This window comes from Talpa europaea (assembly GCF_964194135.1).
Source record: "Talpa europaea genome assembly, chromosome: 4".
Classification (NCBI taxonomy): domain Eukaryota; kingdom Metazoa; phylum Chordata; class Mammalia; order Eulipotyphla; family Talpidae; genus Talpa; species Talpa europaea.
Genome location: NC_140070.1, coordinates 103697010 through 103716334, shown reverse-complemented (window position 1 = coordinate 103716334; position 19325 = coordinate 103697010). Strand labels below are relative to the sequence as shown.

General features: G+C 41.2%; 1 protein-coding gene across 2 annotated transcripts in view; it reads left to right on the top strand.

Moving 5' to 3' along the window:
• Positions 1 to 13758, top strand: part of HACD2 (3-hydroxyacyl-CoA dehydratase 2) — an 89622-nt gene extending 75864 nt beyond the window's left edge. For both annotated transcript variants that reach the window (XM_084231289.1, XM_084231290.1), the window contains 3 exons: positions 6695 to 6816; positions 8521 to 8699; positions 13430 to 13758. In XM_084231289.1, coding sequence (XP_084087415.1) covers positions 6695 to 6816; positions 8521 to 8699; positions 13430 to 13512 — 384 coding nt within the window. In that variant the 3' untranslated portion in view covers positions 13513 to 13758. The remainder of the gene's footprint in view (positions 1 to 6694; positions 6817 to 8520; positions 8700 to 13429) is intronic.
• Positions 13759 to 19325: the final 5567 nt, after the last annotated feature.

Sequence of the window (19325 nt, the reverse complement as noted above, 5' to 3'; positions counted from 1 at the left end):
GCAAAAAAACCTCTCCAAAAATAACTTGACTTTTTTCCCCACTCCGTGAGGCTATATCAGTTGATTCTTTTTCTCTAAGTCACTAGCTCTTGATATAATAGAAAGGAAGCTACCCACTTGTTAGATAACTTTCCCAGCTCCATCTGTCATAAAAAGAAAGAAAATACAAGTATCATTCAAGTAAAGAACATTAATTCTCCACATCCCTTGTGTCCAGTCTGTGATGGGAGCTGAGGAAGCCAACTGAGATGAGATTTGGTCTATTAAAGACTTTACCATCTTGTAAAGAGCCAGAAAACCATTCCCATTCCACCCACTCAGCAGTGATGAAAGTTGTTTTTAATTATTATTTCCTGTCCTGCCTCTAAGTAAAATTATTTTTAAGTACTATAAACTCTCTACCCATTTTTTTTTCCCAACTAAAAAAATTTAAGCTCATACAAGGAAGTTAGTCTGAACCAGAGTTTCAGGCCTTTTCCCATGTACAGACATGCACACCCTTTCCAAAGAGCAGAGAGCTGAAAACGCTCATCAGCTACCATTCAGGTCAGTATCCCCCCCTTTGTTGGACTTTCTCCTGAGCAGTCCGAATTTGGATATGTTTAGGACCTGGGATCACACTGTTTCCTTGGGTAGTCTGTTTAATTAGTGAACTGGTTAGTTAAGTAATTTTCATACTTTGAAACAGGCATTTTATCCCCTGTTAATTTTATCCATAGTCTCAAGGCCATTCAAACCCAGGGGATGGTCATGGTTTATGGGTCCTTACCCTACAATGGCAAGATGTAACTCAGCTCCAGACTACAACAGCAGGCCTTATTAACAATGGGGTTAAGAGCCCCTCAATGAGAGCCTGGAGCTGGAGGCACACTGATCAGTGGTGGATGGTGGCAGCTGGAGATAAGTGCATGTGGTGCTGCTGAGGAGGCAGTGCAGCAGCCAGCAACAGCAATCTGAAAGTCAGGTTGGGCAGTGCCAGAGGTTACAGTACCAGGAGGTGGTGCCCAAGGATCAAAAAGCAGTGGACAACAATCAGAGATGGTGCCCGAGGACCAGGCACCAGGGTTATAGCTCTTTAGAGATGCTGGGCATAGGCCAGTGATGCCAGTCATCAGCCAGGGCTGGAGGCAGGAAGAGCAGTTGGAAGAGGAGATAAGACCCAAAGGTTCATCAGGCAAGTCTCTCTGTGAGTTGGATGAGAGTTGGAGGTCAGACACAAAGGTCTGAGTCCCTGAAACAAAGGTATCAAGGATCTGTGTCCCTAAAGCAAAGGTCTCAAAGATCTGCATCAGCTGTCTTCCCAGGAGAGAGATAAGTGTGTAGAGACGTCTGAAGCCCCTGCTTTTCAAGATACCCGCCTTTCAAACCTGATTGGTCTATTTATAAAAACTTTCTTTAAAAACATGCTCCCCACTGGTGTGTAAAAGCCCCGCCCTGTGCGGGATTAACCATCTCACACCAGGCGTGGCAGTAGGCTCAGGCTCCGAGGAGCCAGTCATGCCCCTGTACCCCCTAACCAGGAGCCGTGGGGATTTTTGACACTTTTACTTTCTGAAGTAGTAAGCTGTCTTTCCTTTGTATGATAAGCACTGCTAGTTCAGTTCAGGGGGTTCTAATCCTTAGGTGGGTTCTAATCATCCGTTAACCTGGAAACAACCCAAGTGCCCAAAAATAGATGACTGGATCAAGAAGATGTGGTATATATATACACAATGGAATATTATTCAGCAATCAAAAAAGATAAACTCATGCCATTCGCAGCAATGTGGATGGAGCTAGAAGGAATTATGCTCAGTGAAATAAGCCAGAAGGAAAAAGAAAAATACCGGATGGTTTCACTTATAACAGCAATATAGGGGAACCAAATAAGACATCAGTGTAAGAAAAAATAATAACAGCACAAAACACAACAAAGCAAAAACAGACAATTATAAACCAGAGACATGCTGCAGGGGAGGAGGAGGGAGAGGGATCAGAGGGAGGGAGGGAGGAGCACAGGGGACTGAGGTGATGGTGCACGGGTGCCTTGGGGAAGGAAATTCTATGGGGACTCAATCTGAGGGGGTTGGGGGGGGAGCAAATATTGTTTTAAAAATAAAATAAATAAAAAATAATTTTAAAAGATGATGAAAAAATAAATTAAAAAAAAAGAATGGAGTAATAGGAATAAGACTCTTATTGTAGCCAAATGCTGCCTGATTTCCTGTTTGATTTGATGAGCTCATGAAGTCTGTGATTTACCAAGAACTCCAGATCTCTTAGATTCTTAAACTGGGTCTTCTCCAATCTGCACTTTAGTCTTTTGTTGTTACTGAATATATATACCTTTACATTTAGCTTTTTTTTTTTGAATTAATGTATTTATTTATACAAGAACCAGTGTACAGGCCAGATGCAAGGGAGGGTGAGAGGATTCACCAGAGACAGAGCAGGGAGCAGAACAGGCAGACTGACCGAAAGCACTGCTTGAGGGAGGGAGCAGTGGGCGTGACAGGAGAGGTCTGCTGTGCCATGTGGGACCCTCACCAGCAGGCAGGGATCGAACCAGTGCTGCAGAGGCTGCAGACAGCTTCACAGCACTGCGCTCACCCCCCTGTGCCACCAGGGGAGGCCCTACATTTAGCTTTATTAAGTTTTATGTTACTAGATTTTTGAAAAATTTTATTGTAAATTTATGACTTATAATTTAAAATTTGCCATTTAACTCAAACTCATGTTGAAGTATACAGTCCAGTTACGTTAAGTACATTTCCGTGCAGGCTTTACCACCATTCATCTACATTATTTTTCGTTTTTTTAAGATTTATTTATTTATTTATACAAGCCCTGGGTACAGTCAGAGGCATGGGAGGGTGAGAGAATTCACCAGAGCCAGAGCAGAGAGTAGAACAGGCAGAGTGACAAAGTACACTGCTGAGGGGAGCAGCGGGCGGCAGGAGAGGTCTGTGCGCCATGTGGGACCCTCGCCCGGCAGCTAGGGATCGAACTGGCGCTGCAGAGGCTGCGGGCAGCTTCACAACCCAGCGCTCAACCACTGCGCCACCGGGGAGGCCCTACATTATTTTTCATCTTCGCAAGCTGAAATATCATATCCATTAAGCAATGATTTTTTCCCACCTCCAGCCTCTGGCAACCTTTGTATCTACTTTCTGTCTGTCTCAATTTGACTACTTTGGATACCACATGAGTGGAATCAGTGTTTGTCCTTTTATGAATGGCTTATTTCACTGAGCATAATATACTCAAAGTTCATCCATGCTGTAGCATGTGTCAGAATTTCTTTCCTTTTTTTGACTGAATAATATTCCTTTGTATGTATATACCACTTTTTGTTGATTCAACTGTTGGTGGATGTGTGGGTTGCTTCCATAATGTGAGTATTGCTGCTATAAATGTAGGTGTACAATAGCTGTTGAGTCTCATTGATTTTAATAGTTTAACTTGTTACCTTCTATTCCTGTTTTGTGTCATTGTATGATTACTGCAAATCAGACAAGTTTGATCTCTGACTTTACCCAAGTCCCTCCTTAATAACAATTATTTTACTTCCTAATGAGGTGAACAGATCATTTATACAAAATGGTTATTTCCCCCATCCTCAGTCCTTTTTTTTTAATATTTATTTATTTATGCATACAAGAGCTGTGGTACAGGCCAGAGGTGCAGGGGGTGAGAGGATTCACCAGAGACAGGGTGGGGAACAGAAGAGGCAAACTGACTGAAATACACTGCTGAAGGGAGCAGTGGGCGAGTCAGGAAAGGTCTGCTGCGCCATGTGGGTAGCTCCCTGGCCAGCGCAGGGATCAAACTCGTGCTGCAGTGGCTGCGGACAGCTTCATAGGTTGCATCTTAACCCCTTGCGCCACCAGGGAGGCCCAATCTTCAGTCTTTTTAAGAGCATGGCATGGTCTTCACAGCTAGACTCTGGGAACAGACAACTTTCAGTCAGCCTGAGTTCGAGTTTATTGCAGTTCTTCTGATTCAAGTTTTGCTTGGTTGTGGGGGAAAGGAGTTGGACTGAGGTTTTGAATCAAGTAACCTTTAGGCTGGATAAGGTTTGGGCGAAAGTTGGGATGGGGTGGTGTTTGTTTTTTCCCTGTTTAAAGGCCCCAAAGCTACACAGAAACTATTATCAGGTATCAAAAAGCAGGAAACTAAGTCTTGGGAGTGACCTAATTAGAATTGAATTTGTTTGCTGCACAAATATTTATTGAGTTCCTACTTGTGAAAAGCACAAAGTGCTTTTGGGGATCAAAAGATGAATAAAGCTTGCTCTCTGCTTTCAAGATGATTACAGTGCAAAATATTAGAACTTCCTATTATAACCCAGAGATCTTTAAGCAAGTCTTCAGCCCATAGCTGTAAAAACATCCCCTTAAGATGAGGAGGATTACAAAATACATCAAAAAGCAAAGTATGCTCTGGAATTATATTTTGGTATAGGTGGATTTTAAGCAAGGATTTGGGAACAGACTGAAAAATGAGACATGAAAGCTTTACAGGTATTTCGTTTTTACTTTACTTTGACTAATATAAGAGCACCAGCAAAACAAAAAGTTCTCTTGCTCTTGACAGTATAAAATTCTTATTATTTTTAGAGAATAGTAACTATGCATTTATGAAATTCTTTGTCAGAGCAATTTAGTTAATAGGTATGTAAATGACTACTTATTTCATTGTGTAGGTGGATTGCTCCATGTACACTTTCTGAAGAAGAATATAAGTGCTAAAAACTATTAACATTGCAAATGCAAAGAAGCAAAGTTAAGGTTAGAATGCCATACCTTTGTTGTGTCAGGTATTAGGAGTGAGACAGAAGATCCATCACATAATAAAAATGTGTTCATTTTCCTCACTGGAATTTCTTATTCACATCCAACTCTCTAACGGCACTTTTTGGATACAAAAAAACTTAAGTGAATTGGCAGGGGCAAGGTTGTTTCTTATTATTGGTTTCCAGGCTCTAAGAACCATTATAAACCTGGCTAGGTGGAGTAAAGGGAGAAGAAAGTTAATACCACAGTAATAAATTTTCATGCAAAATTGTCATTCTAAAGCATTTATGGAAAATAGCCTCTAGAAAAAAAATGCCTAAGGGGCTCTTTTTTTTTTTTCAAAGATTTATTTATGTATATAAGAACTGGGGTGGGGCCTCTCCGGTGGCGCAGCGGTTGAGCGCTGGGTTGCGAGGCTGCCCGCGGCCTCTGCGGGGCCGGTTCGATCCCCGGCTGCTCCCCGGCCACCGGAGGAGGGTCCCACATGGCGCGCAGACCTCTCCTGCCGCCCGCTGCTCCCCTCAGCGGTGTCCTTCGGTCCTTCTGCCTGCTCTGCTCCCCGCTCTGGCTCTGGTGAATTCTCTCACCCTCCCGCGCTTCTGGCTGTACCCAGTGCATGTATGGACAAAAGACAAACGAATAAATGGATAAATAAACATGCCTCTATTAAAAAAAAAAAAAAAAGAACTGGGGTGAAGCCCAAAGGTATAGAGGTGAGAGGATTCACCAGAGACAGTGGGGGGCAGAACAGACAGATATACTAAAACATGCTGCTGAGGGGAACAGCAGGTGAGACAGGAGAGGTCTGCTGTTCCATGTGGGTCACCTCCCTGGCCAGGGATGGAACTCCTGCTGCAGTGGCTGGTGATAGCTTGAGAGTGCTGAGACTTTAACCCCTGTGCCACCAGGGAGGCCTAAGGGACTCTTTTAAAAGTATTTTGTTTTTTCAACATGAAGACAACTTAAGAGGAAGCTGGGGATTCCAAAACTCTGTCAGGCTCTAGCCACCTCCTGTGACCAATACAGAAGCTTCTATAATCCTTGAGTTAAATCAGGCCTCATGGGCCTCCCCGGTGGCGCAGCGGTTGAGCGCTGGGTTGCGAAGCTGCCCGCAGCCTCTGCAGCGCCAGTTCGATCCCTGGCTGCTCCCCGGCCACCGGAGGAGGGTCCCACATGGCGCGTGCAGACCTCTCCTGCCACCCGCTGCTCCCCTCAGCAGTGTACTTTGTCAGTCTGCCTGTTCTGCTCCCCGCTCTGGCTCTGGTGAATTATCTTACCCTCCCATGCTTCTGACTGTACCCAGTGCTTGTATAAATAAATCTTAAAAAAAAGAAAAAAAAAAAGAAATTACCAGTAGGAAAAATAAATGGATGCTACACAGTGAATTGACCTCATCTTTAATGGTGCTTTAATTACTACATTTCCCTTCTTTGAAATTTCTTCAGATTCCTAATTTTCATGCAAATAAAAGTAAAATTCTTGTTCATGGTTCCCAAGCTTTCCACCAGTTTGCCCTTCTACCCTGTCTAACTACATTTTCCGCCACCCCCACCCCCACCAATATCACTCCACGACGAAGCTAGCAAATGAACAGGTAGAAACTCAGTCATCATGTTTGTTCCTTCCTGTGGGCTATAACTCATCCCATTCCCCTACCCTCCCTCTCTAATTCATATGCCCCTTATCACTTGCTGTTCCCAATTGTTGTCATAGGCATGTGCTCCTTTGTGTGGCAAACTTTCTGTGACTTGCTCTGGCCACTGAGGTTAGAAACCAACCCTTGGCTGTGGCAACTTACTTCAAATACATACCCAACCCCTGCCCCCCAGGTCTGCAAGGAGTGATGTGGCAATTCCTGACTGCTTCTTTGTTAAGCTGCTTTATTTGTTTGCTTTGCTTATGTTTTCCTTTTCCTTCAGGTACAGAGTGAAGATAGTGTGCTCCTGTTTGTTATTGCCTGGACAATCACGGAAATTATCCGTTACTCCTTTTATACATTCAGTCTGTTAAACCATCTGCCTTACCTCATCAAGTGGGCCAGGTAAAGAAGTACATGAAATGACAACTAACTTGAAATTATCCATCATACTGTCTCCAAGTTTCTAAAAATATACTTATATGAAATGGGATTTGGATAGAAATCTGGTCTGTAGATTTCATCAGGCTAAGGATCTCAAGTTTGATTAATAGAAACAGTTTTACATTTTTTATACTTCAGTTATTTTATTGGATCAAGTCTTTCCAGGTAAATTGTTCAATAGAAATTTGATGTAAAATACCTTTTTTTTTTTCATACCAAATTTTACTCATGAGCTTTTGCCCTTATGATGTATTTATGGACCAAGTCTAATTCTCCTAGTCACAATTTCGACAACAAGCTATGGCTCTTCAATTTTTCACTAATAACAATGTTACATGGTAGTTTTAGCTTATCAGTTTTATTTTGCTTTATTTTTACCGGTAATATTTATTATGGATTACGTAAAAGGCCGATAAGTTCATCCATTTTTCTGAATTGATCCATAACACAGTTATCAGCAGCTTTCGGAAAGACTAGAGGGAACAATGAGAAAGCAGTGGGATCAAAATTGTCTTTGGGGCCCATTTCATACTTCAGTGAGTTCAGTGATTAAATTAGAGACATAAAGCAATTGTTTCCAGAGTTTCAAGTATTTAAACTCCCTTCTTTCCCTATTTTTTCTTTACAATAAACATTTTTATTAGGAAAGGGCAAGAATGGGAAGGACACAGCAGTTACTCAGTTACTAAGCTCCCCCCAGTAGGCCTTGTAATACAGAGTCAAGGGAATATAGAGTTGCAGGGAAAACTTATTGACCAAGCTCTGATTTTACTATTGGAGAAAGATTGCTTTGTCCATTGTTTTCTGTGGCCTTTCCTTTTCCTTCCTTTTCTACCATCCTCCTTAGCATGACTGAAGATGGCAATGGTGAACAAGTCTTCCTGTCGTTGTCACAAATTTCTCAGCACAACTCCTATACTTGGAGGTTTGGAGTTCTCAGCCACAAACGGCCAAAGACTTGGAAATCTGAACTGATGATTTCTTTAGCAATACTTAAACTCCGTTTCAGATTAACTCCATAAGATGAACCTCTCTGAATTCTTTTTTGCGCTATAAAGAACTCCTTTTTAAAGTGGGGGGTGAAGGGGAAGTTTATGGATTTTCCTGTGACAGACATGGGAGACATAGTAATTATAGTTACTTGATTGAAAAATTATTATAATGACAAATGGCTATTATATATTTTCAATGTTTTTTAAATCAGTGTATGTAGCAGCTTCCACTGCCTGGGTGTGCTGTTTTTTTTCAGTCCACAGATCAGAGTGGGTGGACATTGCATAGGTTTTGTAGACACCTTGCTCCAGTATCTCTCCCTTGAGCCCCACCGGGCAGGACCCTTCAATATAATCCATGACTTGTGCCCAAACTTTACCAAAACTTGGCATCACCTTCGTTATTTTAGGGACTTGTTTTGAAAAGTTATTTTTCACTCAGGACAAATTTTCAGGCTGATTGAATACATTTATTTTAGAACTTTCAGAAATATAACTGCTATAGGCCCTTTTCAAAAACGGACTTATAAATCCCAGTTTAAATAGTAGGTAAATAGGAAAAGGAGTGAACAATAACTTTCTAAAGGACCAATACTGGTAAGAAGGGTGGGAGTATATCTTCCTACTAATGCTGGTTTCAAGCTTCAGTAATGAATATTTTGTTTTGTTTTAGGTACACACTTTTCATTGTGCTGTACCCAATGGGAGTGTCAGGAGAATTACTCACAATATATGCTGCTTTGCCCTTTGTCAGACAGGCTGGCCTGTATTCCATCAGTTTACCTAACAAATACAATTTCTCCTTTGACTATTATGCATTCCTAATTCTGATAATGATCTCCTACATTCCACGTAAGTAAATAATTATGCATATATCTATTTATGTTTTTTAAGTTCTGTTTTAAAAATAACTAGAGTTTAAATGCCGGTGGTTGCTTTTACACACTATCCAAGTAAATGTAAATCTAATTTATTGGGAACGCTTTGTTTTTTATTGAATGCTGACTGTCAAGGGGAACTTTTCTCTGGTAGCAATTGAATAAAGATGAACCCTTCTCAGTGCAGCTGCCAAAATGAAGCCCTTCTTAGTGTGTGGGCTTGAAACAGTGATTACCAGAATAGGTTAACTATAGATTGAAGGAAAGTACTGAGTGGAAAACAGAAAAAGCCATTAAAGACCTTACTTTGACTTTCTGTCTCTTGAGAACTGCTTACTGTGGTATCTGAAAAACATTGTAAAAAGATTGTTGCATTGTTTACTGTATCAAAATAGACAATTACTTCATTTTAAGGAATCCGTTAACTCAATGAATAACAAAATAAAAATAGATTGATTTATTTTTTTCTATAGTTCTCATTTTCTTGCTTGGAAACGAGCACTTAAAGCCATCTAAATGGGACATAGTGTTCTCTTCAGGATGGTTTCCAGTTATTTTAACAGTTCTGCTAAAGATTTAAATATATGGATTATCAGATGTGCCTGTAAGCACTTGGTAACAGAGAAAAGGGGATGTCAGAGGCTTCTATGAGGCGAGTCCTGCTTGCCGAGGAAGAGGAATTTAGTCATTTTCATGAATTCTAATGTTCAGTTGAAATCCTCTGAGTGATTTCCACATATCCAAAAGGTTCTTGATCTACCCAAGGTTATATGATGTTAATGTTTCTTCCTGTTTATTTCTGAAACTATTATTTTATGGCTAAATGTTATTTTAGTCTATAAGATGCTATATTCTCCCCTGAACTTCAGGTTAAATTCAGACAGGAGGGTTGGATTTCTTTTCAGCCCACAGCATCAACTGAGTGAATCATCTTAACAAGCATAAGCGACATGTTTGTGTCCCTCTGTGGAAAATTGCATTTCATGCATTATGAGAAAAAAAAAAACTATATCCAGATTTCATGAGAACATTTATCTTGAAGAAATTCTTGGATGCAGTTCCGCTTCATGATTCATTTTCCACTCTTTGTTAATTATCAAGTCCTCCACTTTGGTGCTGGAACCATGGTAGCTAAAGGCCATCTCTTCGAATGTAAAAGGTAGTTAATTTTCAAACAAAAGATAAATATGGAAGAGCCTAAAAATGTAAGTCATAAAAATGAGCTTTCAGTTTTTCACGTTTCTAATTCTATTCCTTTAGAGTTTCACATTCCAGTTTCCAGAGCAACAGCTCTCAGTTGCAGTTCTGCTGTAACCCAGAGGAACACATATTCCAGTGGGCACCACAGGATTTACGTAAATTCAGCTGAAGTTTTTGAATGACTGGGACATAGATGTCATATGTGATAACTAGGAAAGGAGTAGAGAGGGCATCATAAAATCAAACCTATATCAAGGTGCTACCACACTGGCAAAATCTGTGACCCTTATCTCAGAGTTGCTACAGCATTTCTAGTCTGCTGAAGTCCCGGCTTCATTCCATGGTCAGCTCGCTCTCTCAGGGGCAACCTGGGTCTGTCTGCTCCTCACATCTTTTTTGTGCTCTGGTGGCCAGCCAGTGCCCAGCCCTTTGCCTGTGATCTCTTGTTAGAGTGAAGGATCCTGAGCAAGCCTAGGCAGCCTTCCCTTCGCGATAGGATTCCTGCAGGAAAACAAACCCAATTCTGTGGGATTTTCCTTTTGACCTTGAAAGAGAGAGGAGAGAAAAAACAGACCAGCTGCCCTTCAGAGAATAGGACAAGACTGTCCTCTCAACACAAGCCTGCTTTTTTTACCTTAATTCCGTCCCCTTTCTTCCATCCTCAGCCTCCTTTTGGCAAGAAACATGGCTTGGTTAAAGTCTGTATTATTTCTTTTTTAAGGCAGCTTAACTCTTATGGAACAAGCAAACAAACAAAACAGTTGATGTCAAATAAGATTAAAAGATTCCCTCCAAATCCCTGGCTCCTCACCAGGCTCAAGATGGCAGCTGGACCATGTCTCCTACTACAGACCATTTGGTTCGTTTTCTGGCTTTCGCTGTGCCCTGGATGTTTCTAGTCATTTCGGTTGTTAATATTGAGACCAATTTGTACAGGTCATTCCAGCCAACTGAGCATTTTCAACTTCTCAGAACCTTGTATTTATAAGAAGAAAATGCAGAATTAGGAGAGGTTGCTGTCAACATGCAGTCTTCTTTACCCAATTTGGTTTTCTTTCTAACCTTAAGTTTCTTTTAATTCTTAGTGGGTAGTTGATGATGAACATGTATTATATAAGGTAACACCTTTTCTTTATGGTCCTGACCTCTTGTTGCAGGTATATCCCAAATTGGGGCTCATGAACCATGGTCCCACAAGTTTTCTTATGTTGAGGTGTCTTGGGGTCCCTTGCAGGTACTCCCCTCCTCCCTCCTGCTCTGCTTCAGTTGAGTGTGTGTAATCAGCAGGGCTCAGTAGACGTCTCAGTCCTGTTTACACCTTCCAAATTGGCAAAAAGTTGTTTGAGGGAAGGGAGTAGGGAAAAAGGATAAGAAATGCTGGTGTAGGGTGAGGACACCAAGAAGCTGGGGCACTCTCTAGATTATCAGTAGCCACAAGCCACATTTTCTCTTGGGTACCTCTGGAAGATGAAAAGTCCGTATCTGCCCTCCATCTCTGACAGCTGACCCTTTGGGGAGCCAGCATGCCCTTGCCTGTGGTGATGAAGCTATCGAAGGCTGTCCTACTCTGATTGCCTCTCAGCACCGAATGGATGGCTCCCTCGGCCCCTCTGCCCGGCTGTAAGGCTGAGGTAGCTGCCCTGTGTCAGGTGATATGACCATAAATGCAATCAGTGGACAAGTCCTTAACTAACTTTGCTGCAAAGTTTCTCTTTATTAAAGTGTAGCTATAAAAATGTGACTGGCCCCACATTTTTAAATGATTACAATTAGCATCCCTATGGTTTAATTATATCTTTCCTTCCAGTTTTAAGATTATAGAGCTTGTCAAATTTGCTGGCTTTCATACCAAAATAGTTCTCTAGCTGTTGAATTATATGCACAAGCTGGGTCTTTTCTGCTCATAACTTCCTGCCTGCAAGTAGTACGGATGGATAGCAGCCCCGTTCAGCGCCGGGCCTCCTCTGCAGTTGATCGGATCTGTGTGCACACACCCACTGTCTTAGAGTACTTCGGGAGGATCATTTGAAATTTGGCCAAAAGTTGGAACCCATTTAAAAAGGAAGAAACTGTCAGGGGAGAGTTGGCAGTAGTAGAAATTACCTCCCCCAAAATACTGTCTAAAAAAATAGAGAGTGGAGCTATTGAGAGGGGGGAGAGGTTGTGTAGTGAGAGGAAAGGGAGAATATTGTACACCCAAGACCATCTCCCTGGAGCACTTCACAAGGTATGAGCCCCCAGCCCCAGTAACCTCGTAAAGGCAGGGCGTGTAACTGGGCGCTTCCCAGCAGGGACACTCGGTATTCGAGGTGAGACAAGTGTTAGTTGTGGGGGACGGTCATATAGTTTATTTTTTAACATTTCTGGCCCCATATGTTAAATTAGAATAAGCTCTCCCCTCCCCCCACCCTGTTTCCAGCATTTCCTGGGGAGGTATCACCACCCCTTTCATTTGAGACCCTGTACTTTTTAAAATAATTTATGAAATGTCCAAGATCAGAATTTCCATTGCTTAAGATACTGACTTCCTTTTCACAAGAACTTTTTTTCCGATTCCAGACCTGGGTTAGTCATCTACAAATCAAATGTCATAGCACTTCAATCTTCCTATGTACAGAATCCCCTTCCTTGGGAATTATTTTTGGGAGATACCCCAGGTGGCAGAGCAGTGACAAAAGGGCCCTAAACTCAGAATCAGGAGCCCAGAGGCTGATACTGACTCTGCCAGTGATTTGCTGTGAGACCCCAGGCTGGTCACAGTGATTTGCTGTGCAACCCCAGGTTGCCTGCCCTCTCTGGGGTTGAATTTTCTCTTCTGTGAAACAGAAATACTGTCTCCATCACTAGAATTTTTCATTTTGTTGTGAAATCAGAGAATAAATGTGAAGATAATGAGCACAAAGAATATTCTTTGGCGGCTCTATGGCATCTTGCGTGGTAATGATAACAATAGTGTCTATCATTCCTCTCCACGCCCTCTACTTCCTCAGCTAAAGCAGGAAAAGAAGTCTCTCTGTTTTACCCCCTTCCACACCTACCTGTTCCCTGTTTCCTTCCTTGCTTGATGAGAAGGCAGTCAGAGAGGACAAGTCCATGTGCTTTAGTAGTTTTGTTTTTTTTTTAAAGATTTATTTTTATTTATTTATTTATTTGTTTGTTTGTTTGTTTGTTTGTTTATTTATTTATACGAGCACTGGGTACAGTCAGAAGCGCGGGAAGGTGAGAGAATTCACCAGAGCCAGAGCAGGGAGCAGAGCAGGCAGAAGGACCGAGCACACTGCTGAGGGGAGCAGCGGGCGGCAGGAGAGGTCTGCGCGCCATCTTGGACCCTCCTCCGGTGGCCTGGGAGCAGCCGGGGATTGAACCGGCGCTGCAGAGGCTGCCGGCAGCTTCGCAGCCCAGCGCTCAACCACTGCGCCACCGGGGAGGCCCAAGTCCATGTGCTTTAAATACAACTTGCGATTTTAAATTATTTCCTTAACCAAGTCTTTCTTTTCTTTCCAGTTTTTCCACAGTTATACTTCCATATGATACATCAGAGAAGAAAGGTCCTTTCTCATACTGAAGAACACAAGAAATTTGAATAGTTCCTGCTTCCCGCACCCTCCCCCACCCAAAAAACAAACTTTTCAAAGATCAAAAAATGCTGCAGACTTTTTGAGTTCCCAATCCGTTTCATAAAAATAAGTAAGAACTATTTTTAAAATATTAAAAAAAAAAAAAAAACCAGAAACCAAAACCCAGTGTCACACTGGCCTGGGATTTTCTATTAAAAAAAAGGTAATAAAGCTGTTACATAAAACATCCTGCCTGGTCCACGTCAGCATGCTCTCCCAACCAGCAGTCCCCAGTATTTATCATGATGGCGCTAGAAAGGGATTTGGCATTTTATATCCTCCTATTTCCTTCCCGTATCTGATAAATACAGATCTGTAACACTAACTACTTGAGAGTTACAGTCTGAGTAATGAAGTCGCACTAACTGAATGCCCAGCCTGCAGTGGAGTTATGTTCAGTCTGCAGTGTGTTTAGCGTTCCCTTTTCAAAGTGCTTGACTGCATGCTGGAAACTCTTTGTATTTTTGAAGCAGCAAACTTTGTTCTCTGGAATGCTCTGAAGTTATGACTGGGTCCTAGCCCCTCATATCTAGTGAATGAGTTAAACAGTATATATGTCTGTGAAGCTTGGGGTAGTACCCATAATCAGAAAACAACTAGAATCCTTTTGTTTTCAACTGAGTCATTACTGCCTGCCACTAAGAAACGTGCTTGAATTTAATAAGTATGTGTACATTGTAGAGAAGCTACCTTATCTGGAGCTCAGCCTCGCTCATATTCTAACAGTTCTTAGAAAGGGGAAACTCGGTCACTGGTAAATGACAAGTACCTTTCAGTGCCCTTCTCAGAGGATCTCTGAGTAATGTATTTGCCTGTAACTTTTCTCGCCTACGGACCTGAAGCCAGGCTGGTCACAGGAGTAGAAAGCACAGGGAAGGTGTTACCTTAGAAATCTAGTCCAGAAGAACATTCAGGAATAGGTTTACACACCCTTACTTTGCTTTTAATTTTTCATTCAACTCTTCTGTGTGGCTCCTTTTCCTGATTATGGTCCCGTGTAATTCCCACCACATTGTAAATCCAAAGGCAGAGAGGTTTTCCAGTTAGGCAGTCATGAGCTGAAAGCAGTATTGGCCCTGCATGTTGGAGCAGCCAAGAAACACTTTGGTCATGTGGACCTTGTCTAATTAAGCGTCGTGTCTTCGTTCCATTTAACTGCTCAACTGTGCATTTAAGACCTTCCAAGAGAGGGTTAAATGAAAATGTAAAGCCCAAGTTCAGATGTGTGTGAGATTTTAAATGCAGAATATTCTTTGTGAAACCTTTCTTCTTCTTTTTTTTTTTTTTATTGGTTACACTTTAAAACTTCATGTCTGGCTAACCAGCATACTGAATAGTTATCGTTTAAAATATAATTGCTAATATCAGAAGAGTATCATAATGGAAAGATAATTTTTGAATGTTTATTTTCATAGAAGATGAAAATGAGAAAATATGCACCCTAAAATTTAATGCAGACAGGTGTGAAATAAAATTTTATTTTCGAATTGAATATTAAAATTCTGCTTCTTAAAGTCAGCACTCTTAACTTGGACATGCTGGGACTAGAATCTGTTCTGTTCTTGTACTGGATGAACAAAATATGTGGGAAAGATTGTTTTTAATTGCCTTTTCTCTTTTTACTTTACCAAGATGTCTTTCTACTGTAAAATAGAATAAAACTGGGTTGTATTAGCCTTATTAATTGGGGTAAGATTTTTGGAATAGTTATAGGAGATGGGATGAAAAATGTAGGTTTTCCAGGATTTCTAAGTTTTATTCAGGCCTATCTGTAATTTTCACTATGAAAAGCAGTCTGTCCTAGATAGGCTGGTGGTATTGCATCAAATTGAACTTTGGCAACAAGAGCACAGTGAACAACTCCCATCTCAAAAAGTATCTGAACCTCGGTGTGATCTTATACATCAACATTTAGAATGCTCATAGCAGACAAGTAAGGCCCGTCGCCACGTCCCTCAGTCACCTCTGTCAGTAACTACTTTAACATGAATTAGTTTCTCCTTTGAAGTGGTGGTGTTGTTTCATGAATTGAGAACATCTAACTCCACTGAATGTCCCATCTCCTTAGGAAGTGTGAATGAGGAAGATGGTGTTTGGGTGACTTTCTTGTTAGGCTGATTTTTTTTTTTTTTTTTTTTTTTTTTTTTTTTTTTAATTTTGGGCATAGTCAGAGGCCTCCACCTGACTGGGTGTTTCAGATCCCCCGGGGGCCTCTGGCAGCCAGCCCTTTGAGGTGCACAGCAGTGGTCTGTAGACACATCTGCTGATCTTCATCTTGCTGTGTTCCATTTGCTAAGATTGGGATCATTCATTTAACGTGTACTGACTGCTATCAAAGGCACCCAGAGAGTTAGTCACAGAATAAAGAGCGTCCTCCCAGATGAAAACATTCCTCTGGAACCAACTTCCGTCAGGAAGGGTTTAGAAGACGTAGTGTTAAAGAGGCCTATGGAAATTGTGCCCTCACTTCTACTTGGTTTTTGTTTGTTTGTTTGTGTGCTGTTTTGTTTTTCATTTATAATAAAAGGTTGACATTGATGTGGTACAACCTGCAAATTATTTTCAATTCTGAATTTCATATAAAACATCAAAATCAGTACACACCACTCCTTCGAAGTTTGGGTAAAAAAATTATACAACCATATATATACTCATTTTTGTATTTTTTCTATGTTGTGAAAACCAAAATTGTAATTTTATAAGTCTTTGATTCACTAAAATTATATAATTTAAATGTATTTTTTGTATATTTAGAAATAAGGAGTTCAAAGACTATGCTTAACTTTCTATGCATGCATTTGGAAGCTGTTTTTACCTGATAATGTAGTAATAAGTTGTATTCATAAGATACTGATCTGTGTTGCATTTCAAAATAAACTGGTGTGTGCTATGCCTGGATTTGAAAAACTGACTGACCAGTGAGTAGTGATTTTCCACATTAAACTGGCTTGAATGTGATGTTACAGGAATATGGAAGTGCGTCTGTTTTGTTATGGATTCCAGCTCTTTCTTTGACAGCTTTGAAATCTATTTCTATTTCTACTATTCATAATGGTTCTGCACTTACTGGAGAAAGTAGACAGATTATATTAAGAGATTTCCAAAAAGTCTTTCTTCCTGCCAGTCAGACTTCAAGCTTACCAAGCCAGTCTCCAACCTGTTTGGAAAGGGACAGGTGGGAGTTCTCATGTAAATGACCAGGAAATATAAGAAACTGATCAGCAAAAGATTGAGGACTCTTGTCTTACAATGTTTTTAAATTGAACTTTCCAGTATAAATCAAAAAGGGAAATTCTGCTGCCCAACAATATTTGTCTTACATTGAAACTAGCTGCGATCAGGTACCCATTCTGAAAATGCCTCCAAATGCAGAACAATCCTAGAAATTGCTCTACATATGCATGTGCACAGCAGGCGGTGGTGAAAGACACCAGGTGCAGTGGGCTGGGTCACTCCCAACCTGCTAGTTCATCCCAGATTTCTTCACCTCAAAGTGAAAGTGCTATCTTCATGTGCTGTGCACTTTCTAGTTATTTCTCTGGGAGAAATCTCCCTTCTAGTGCCTCCAGCAGTCGAAGGCCCCTCCCTAAGTTGGCCAGGCCCTTCTCTGTTAGCCATCACACTTGTCCAAGAGTGTGGTATTTGTCCCAAAGGGGAACGTGCTCTTTCCAAATGCTGAGATGTTACCAGCATAGTGGTTAGAACCACCTCTCTCCTTGCGTGAAGTCTAATCTATTTGAGAAGTTTATGAAAAGAAAATTATTTCAAAGGAAATTAAGGAACAGATGGTAAAGTTAATAGTAGAGGCTACTCAGAAAACACAACCTTTACAGTCTTGGGTGGTAATGGGAAAGCAGGGCTTTCTAGTTTGTGATTGTCATATTTTGTGGCAATTATGTGTACTATGTTAACATAAGCTCTAGCCTGAGGAATTACCATTGGTATAATTAAGAGACCCGCTGTTACACACAGCATTCCAAAAATACTGCTGTGTTCTATTCCTTTTAACAAGAATGAAGACTAGCTTTGCAATTCTTCATATTAAAAACACACGCACACACAAAACAAAAACCCACAGCCTTACAAATAGACCAGCTCATTGTCATTTTGTTTAGTGGTGAAGAAACTGTTCTAAGCAACTATTGCTAAAAATAGCCATACCTATTAACATTCCCCTGCCTGCATCTGAGAACCAGAGTTAGAAGAGTGCTGTGGTTTTTTGACCAGCACTTTCTTTTAAATGCGAGAGAATAATATTTTTTTCTCTTTTCCAAATTTAGAGATACCCCTTCCTGTTATAGGGGAAGGTCTCATTACCAAAATAGTCTTTTCCCATAGAAGGCGACTCACCCACACTAAAAGTCTCTCATTTGACAGGCAAAAAATAAAATGTGTGAGAGGCTATATACCCAGTACCCATTTCATAAATCTTTTTATGTTTAGAAATTGTGTTTTCTGTTCAGTAATTCCAGAGATAGACTTGTTACCACACCAGTGCTTTCACATCTACCCTTGACCTTTGTGGATGCAATCCAGATGCTACAAAAAGCCCAAAAGTCATTTCTGCCTCCATGTTGTCTTAACTGGGCTGTCCCGCTAGGCGGCAGCACCTCACAAGCGATCTGGAGCTTGGGTGTCAAAGGAGTTTTGACACAGCTTTGCCCAAGGACGCTGGAGGGACAGGAAGGCGCACTAATGCAAAGTAGCCATAGGTCTTCATGGTCCATATAAAGCAAAGGCAGACAGACTGTAAAGCGTATTCTGGAGTACAGGAAATAACACTTTTTTCGAGCAAAGAAAGCAGCTTGGATGCAGACTTTGAGGCCCTATCTAGTCGCTCCCAGCTGCAGCACCCTCCCCGGCTGGGAGCCTGCAAAGCAGCTTGTTTTTTAGAGCTTTTGGAGCTGGTCGTGAAGCAGGTGTTAGTGCTCCTGTTTAATGGAGCGCCTGCTTGTTAATATTTGAAACATTCAGGGAGGTCAGTTCCCACTCTTCTGTCTCTGGATATTTTTGGAGGATGGCCTGGGCCATGAGAAAATGTCAAGCCACCTTATAAGGCTGTGTCTGGTCCCGAGAATGCTGTCTGCAGCATGTCTAGTACACTGTGTTGGTGTGTGTTAACTTGACTTTTGGACTATGGGTTTTCTCACAGATTTAAAATGCTTCTGTCCATGCCATGAATTATTCTCACCCCTTAGCAGGCTTAAGACAGTAATAGTCTATAGCGAGTGGTTTAACTGGTGCTTAAAATCGCAAAATACATAGGATGAGTTCTGAGTGATGCGCCCTGAAATGGCAAGGTGGGGCAAGACTTCTGTGGTTTTAAAAAAGTTGAGGCAAAATTAAAGTTTTCTCTCCTGCTAACTCTTCAGCTCTTTTTTATGTGATAGCAGTTTGTGAATCTCCAAGAGAGATGATACTAAGGTGGGATTTTCCACACCTATTTTTGACTTTTATTCTTGAAACATCGCCTTATACAACTTGGGAAATGCTTTTAGTGGAAGCTTTCCTGGCCAGGGGATGCTAACCCCTCCCATGGGTAGAACAAGACACAGGGCTTAGCTTGAGATCTGGAAAGATTTTCCTTGGTTATTTGTTTTTTTTTTTTTTTTCATAAACCATCATCAAATAGGCAAATGAATTATTAGGTTGAGAACCCAGGGGTCAACAGCTCTGAAGAGAGTCTGTCATTTGCTGCTTTCTGGTGGGTGTAAAAGGTGTCCACAGTAGATGTAAACTTGTCTATCTGAGAAGATGCAGCTGAGACCGGCAGACCCCATGAT